Source organism: Impatiens glandulifera, chromosome 4, assembly GCF_907164915.1.
Source record: "Impatiens glandulifera chromosome 4, dImpGla2.1, whole genome shotgun sequence".
In the NCBI taxonomy this organism is placed as follows: Eukaryota; Viridiplantae; Streptophyta; class Magnoliopsida; order Ericales; family Balsaminaceae; genus Impatiens; species Impatiens glandulifera.
The window spans coordinates 46,675,091-46,681,704 of NC_061865.1; the positions used below are offsets into that span (position 1 = coordinate 46,675,091).

General features: G+C 28.7%; 1 protein-coding gene across 1 annotated transcript; it reads right to left on the reverse strand.

Moving 5' to 3' along the window:
• Positions 1-841: 841 nt before the first annotated feature.
• On the reverse strand, positions 842-5,954 carry LOC124935240 (cucumisin-like). Its single transcript, XM_047475686.1, has 6 exons — positions 5,707-5,954; positions 2,152-2,246; positions 1,805-2,051; positions 1,114-1,624; positions 925-1,019; positions 842-845 (listed from the first exon to the last, which is right to left on the reverse strand). Exons 1-6 carry the CDS (start codon positions 5,952-5,954, stop codon positions 842-844), a joined length of 1,200 nt encoding a protein of 399 aa, XP_047331642.1.
• Positions 5,955-6,614: the final 660 nt, after the last annotated feature.

Consider the following 6,614-nt stretch of genomic DNA (forward strand, 5'->3'; position numbering starts at 1 on the left):
GCTTCTTCGATGCTTCCGCATTTTCAGCAACATCCTCAAGAGATACATCATCATCGTCTACGACGATGTCCCACAAATCTTCCCCAACCAGGTACGATTCCATACAAGTTTTCCATATCCGGTAGTTTGACTGGTTTAACAACTCCAAACCGAGTCCAGCTACACGACCAGCACTTTCCATATCGAATAACAACGATATCTTCTTCAACAATATTACCAAAGCTCTAATACCATGTAACAAAGTCACAACCAGGACCTCGATGATCGAACAGTGAAGAATATATATGAAAGTGAATAGAAAATTTAGAGAATGAAAAGCAAAACTGGAAGGATAATCTGTCTATTTAACTTGATGTAAATAAGAACACGATTACAATCCTTAAAAATAAAGCATAACTAAGACATTAAACAAAAGACATGAAGGGTCTCATTACTAGATAAGATCAAGAGTCTTGGACAATCCAAGAGGCTCTCTTTAACAACTAAAGACTCCTTAATTATTATTATTATCATTACTTTAATTTCTAACAAAAAAAAAAAAAAAAATCATTAATATTTGATATAATAAAGTTGATCAAAAAGAGAATTAACTTTATGAGTTAATTACTTTCTTTTTTTAACCGTCTTCATGACTTTAACACATTATATTTCATCTAATTTAATCATATTATCTCTATCAAATTAAAACAAAATTAATTTGATTTATTATTTAAAATATTTTTTTAAAAGAGGATGTAATGGTTACAAAATATAACTAGTTTCTAAATAACAATATTATTTAAAAGAAAAACTCATGGAACTAAATAATAAATGTCATATAAATAAGCTAACAAATATATGCTTATCTATTATAACATCATTGTATTAGGATGTTTTATAATAGTTTTTTTTAAAAGAGATAAAAGAGAGAATATTTTGCAGTACCTAAAACTAGAAACCCAGAAGCCTCTCCTTTTCACATTAGCAGCATGCACGATAGGAGGGAAACCTTTAGGATCAAAAGTGTTCACTGAAATTCCCTGCATTAGAGAAATGAATAAACAATTGAATGACTAAAAAATACATTATATCCAGACTTTGCTAAAGCAAAAGAAATGATAGTGAAAAACTCACCTCTAATGTTGTACCATCACCCAACTTCAGATTGGTAATAAATTTACGATTAGTCCTGCTTGATGCAACTGTAAGTGCCCATGGAGAAATATTACCTATAGTTCCCATTCCCGGACCATCGTTTCCGCCAGCCATTGTAGTTAAAATTCCTTTAGTCATTGCGTGAAAAGATCCAATATATAATACATTATTAAAATAGTTGCTAACAATGTCTTGTCCGAGAGAATATGATATTATGTCAACCCCGTCGTTGATGGCATCATCAAATGCTGTCATGATGTCGCTCGATAAGCAACCGGATGACCAACATACTTTATATACCGCGATTCGACAAGAAGGGACTCCTCCATGAGCTGTACCGTTAGAAAGACCATAGAAGCTTGTACTAACAAGGCCACCAGCTATAATTGATGCTACATGAGTTCCATGACCATCTGTGTCTCTAGGAGACTCAATATCATCTTTTTTGAAGTCTTTATCTTTATTGTAGTACCTTGCTCCGATTATTTTGCTACATGTAGAGGGTAATATCTAACCATTATATTTTTTATTAAACTTTATTTACTCCTTAAAAATATGATAATCTTAGAGTGACATTTTTTTAACATTTGAACATATTATAAATAATTAAAGAAAAGGTTAGTTTTTTTAATTTAATTCAAATAATTCATAAAAAATCAACCTATCTTACTTATTGCAAGTGAAATTAGTTAGCCCTTCACAAGAACCCTTCCATTTACTTGGGGGTGGTCCAAACCCTTCATCTATAAAGCTATTCGATTCTGGCCATATTCCAGTATCCAGTACTCCAATAATAATATCGCTTTCAACCATGTTTTGTCTTTTAACCGTTTGAGGAAATCCAATAAAATCCCAAGATCTTGTTGTAAGTATATGGTTGATTTTATTAGGAAAGACAGATATTACTCCTTTCATTACTGAAAATTCATTACATTGATGAATGTAAATGACAACTTTATAATTTTATTGTAGTGTTTATAAACAATAATACAAATAAGAAATAATCAACGAGCTTACATAATATCTTTTGAACTTCGTCATTTGTTAATAGAGCGACAAATGCATATAAATTATTCTTGTAACTGTAAATAAGTTTTGGCGAAGATTTGCTTCTAAAAAAAATAAATAAAAAATAATATCAAACATAAATTTGATCTAAATTATATTAAGGATAGATAGAGATAAAATCATTATTTAAAAAAGTTTATATTATTAATATTATTACCTGTCAAAAGTTTTTTTTAGAAAATTCAAGTGCAAGAGAGATGGAGAGATACCCAATGTTACTTTCAAGTGTCCCATATACACTATATATTCCTATATAAACATAATGCATATGTCAAAATATAATATATATATATATATATATATTATATTTTGACATATGCATTATGTTTATATAGGAATATATAGTGTATATGGGACACTCCAAAGTAAAAGAGATGGAGAGATACCCAATGTTACTTTCAAGTGTCCCATATACACTATATATTCTATATAAACATAATGCATATGTCAAAATATAATATATATATATATATGGAGAGAGAGGGAGAGTTGGTAAGATATTATTAATGAAAAGTTCAATATATATAACTGGTAAGATGCTATGAATGAAAATAATAAACTGTAACCACATATTTTATGAACTAGTTACTACTAAAAATAACAATTACATTAGGTTCTACAATTTCTGATCATAATTATTCTTTTTACATAGATTTTTCCTAAATGGACACGTAGTTATCGTGAATAGGAAAATGATATGTGAACTTTGTTTAGATATCACCCTGAACATTAATAAATATAATTTAATATATAATAACACTAATTTTTTTTATATATATATTTTATAATAGTTTTGTAGTTATATTTTATAATGATATAAATTTATAATATATATTATACAATTTTTTATTTAAATAATATAGTATAAATGATGACCCGCGATGATTCCTTAAAATACAACGGGTCAAGAAGAGTAATAAAAAAATTATGAATTAGAACAAGACGGGAATGATAAATGTTGTTCGCCCTAATCCATATATATTGTATTATCACCTCTAATTAGAACATCGACATATAATGTGAATATGTATAAAAAAAATATTCTTTATTTTATTTAATATTTGAAAGATATTCTAAATATAAGATCATATTAATTCGTTGAACTAATAAAATTAGGTAAAATTATTATTTATCTAGGATTTCAGAATGTTTAGGTTTATACTCATACCTATTATCTAATTCTACCGAAATATTTACTTATGAGTATGACAAACTCTTATTTTCTTACTATTGATGATTTCTCTTATTTATTGGGATTATTATATGTAGATCAAGCTTGAGAAATAGTGAATATTAATACAAATAATTTCTCAAGTAAATTTCAATGTGCCACATTCATTACTAAAAATTTGGTTCAAGATTTCCTATGTTGTCGTTATTGTTCCCATATTCTTATTAATGGATTCCTAACCTATTCTATTAAAAAAACATCACATATAGTGCTTATAATTACTTCCAACATTGAAAAGACATTGTATTGTTTCAATTCCAATATTTAAAAGATTTAAATATATTTAAATTTTATTTAAAAAACTTAAAATTTAAAAATTTAAGTAGAAATCATATGGGTCATTCTAGCTCTCTAAGTCCAAAAATATATTTACTCTTAATATTATAATCATTATTACTATTTTGTCAATGTTCCTAGTAATGCCACTAGCTTGTATGTTATACTAATATATTTATTGACAATCATAATTTTATTGTATTTATTTAATGGTAATACTATTTGATTTAGTTAGATGAAATAAAAATTTAAAATGTAACACTTATAATGTAAATAAAATATAATAGATAAAAGAAATATTAATGTGCCTTTGGTTCCAGCCCATAAGTGCATGTAAGAAGAAGAATCACAAATGATCCAAGAAAACTTGGAACACTTAAATTTTTTCTTGTATCCATCTTGGGAGATGTTTTTGTGTTAATTTAACTTGTAAGAGAGGTATTTATAAAACTCTTATTGAATATTATAATTGTTTTACAATAAACAAAAACTTTAGCATTTTAAAAAGATTTCCTAAATATAAATATGAACTTTACTTTGAAAAAATAAATAATATTTCAAATAGTCTATTTTATTTTTTTACCAATCCTATAGTTATACTTGACAACACCTAACTAAAACCGTACCCAATCTCATCAAGGAGTTGAAGTTGAGGATTCCAAAAACTACCATTCTCATTTTTGTATTAATTTTATATATATATATATATATATATATATACATACATATAGTTTTATTAGATTATCACACCGCAATGTACAATTCGTTCCGATAGAGTACACGAACCGGGTTTAAAATTTGCTGGTTACCCGAGAATAAAATTTGAAATGGTTAAATTTAAAAGATAGTATTAGAAATTATATATATAAGTTTTTAACTTAAAACTTTAATTTTCAAATTAGTTTTGTGTTATGAAATATAAATTAATAATAAAAATATATTTTTTTATAATGTTTTATAGTTATAATAAAAAATTTAAACTCTTTTAAAAAAAAAGATAATTACTTAGATATTAATAGTGTTTATACATTTATTATTCGTTTTTGTTAGAATAGAATGATTAATTTGAGCGTAGTAAGCTATAAAATTTTATTTATCAAATTTATAAATTTTAATAAATTATCTTGAATAAATATATTCAAGTTAATTAAAATGAAGATAAAAAACGATTAAATAATTAATTGAAACAATTATTATAATAATTAAATCCCAATTAATTAAAAAGGTTAAGAAAAAAAATAATTTGAGATAAATGTTGTATGAATTTTTATCTCAAATTAATTTAAGTTGTGAAACGAAATTAAAATAAATAATTTAGGATAAATATTATATTCATTTTTGCCCAAAAATTATTTATAAAATCCCAAAAATAAATAAATTAAAATATATAGACAAAATAAATAATTTGTCCATTTAAAATATATGTATATTTAAAGTATTTTTTAGGTTGAAAAAGAGCCCAAAGGAAGTGAAAAAAAATTAATTTCAAACAAGTTACAAAGCTGTAAAAGGGTCGGGATCTACTGAAGCCAAAATCAAGAAATACTAGCATTTAGCCTGTGCATTTTAATTTGTCACGGGCTCAGTCTTTCCACTGACGATCCGTGCGGCACTATTTATGATCTTCGCAAGAACGAGCAACTAGTCAGCCTTTCTCGACGCAACACTCGACGTTTAATAGAATTGACACAAGAATTCTAGAGAGAGAGTAAACTCTTATAAAGAATAATAATATTATATCACTTGAATACTTGTTACTTTACAAAGGAATACCTCAAAGGTATTTATAGGGCTATCCCCAACTACTACATTAATTACATAACACTCAACTACCCCATTAATTGTGTGCTAACCAACCACTACATTAAATTGCCCATTAATGTAGAGCATGACATGCTTTCTTACAAGGCTTCTAGAAGGTTCCTTGTGTTGGGCCTTCATGAATGATTAAGCCTCTTGGGTTAGGTAGACAAGTGGGCCGTGACATTCTCCCCCACTCATTCCGGCGACGTCCTCGTCGCATCCTCTTTGTAGATCTGAATGATGTTTCCAAATGCGACGGAAGTTTTGAGTGATATGCAAGCTTTCCAACCCGTTTCTTCTCTAAGAAAGGGCCTTCGTATCGCCTCAAAGACCCCTTATGAACTTTAGAAAATCGTCTCTCTTGATGGAGGAGAAGTTTTACTACCACTCGGTTTCCTCTGAACTCTAAGTGTCTTCTCTTCTTGTCCTCCCATTTCTTCATTTTCTTGGCGGTCTGGTCAATTTTGCACTTCCCTTTTCTTGAAGAGAAACTCCTCCGATTGTCCTTTCTTGAAGAGCAACTCCTTCGGTTGTCTCTTCAATCCCTCCAATTTGGGAGATTCAATGCGATAAAGGATTGTCGCCGATATTTTAGTACCATTGACTAACTCTTCTCTATGGTCCACCTCTCTCTCATGGTGGAGTTTCTTTGGAAATTCAGCGGGCATTACATCTTGAACTTTCTCTAGGACAGTTGTAACTTCCGGAGGTGTCTTCTTTTGGACCACAGTTTTCTCATCTTCTTTCAAAGTAACAAAATATGATGGGTAGGCCTCCTTCACACCTTTTGAGAGTTGTATGGCAGAGAGGTGCCTAGTTTCTCTCTTGCCTTCTCGTGTTAAATGTATTATGCAAGTATTGCCTTGCTCTAGAATGTACATAGTATTAGCAGAAGGGAGTATAAATGCATTTACCTTGTCTAGGAACTCTATGCCAAGAACCATTTTGTAGTCGTCCATGTCAATAATAGAGAAATCCATAAGGCCAGTCCACTCCCCCAAGTTCACCTTTACATTACGAGCAACTCCATAAGTTGCACTTGGTGCCGAATTGACTGCTTTAAGCCACCCTTTTCTTTGGTGTACCTAATCCCTAGTCTTCC

What these genes read in the sequence shown, in the direction of transcription:
- LOC124935240 (XM_047475686.1), bottom strand. Translation starts at nt 5,954, where the DNA reads ATGAAGAAATGGGAGGACAAGAAGAGAAGACACTTAGAGTTCAGAGGA. An exon ending in CGAGGACGTCGCCGGAATGA is followed by an intron (nt 2,247 to 5,706) that starts GTGGGGGAGAAT and finishes TATTTTTTTTAG; the next exon opens with AAGCAAATCTTCGCCAAAAC. An exon ending in ACTAATTTCACTTGCAATAA is followed by an intron (nt 1,625 to 1,804) that starts GTAAGATAGGTT and finishes CTCTACATGTAG; the next exon opens with CAAAATAATCGGAGCAAGGT.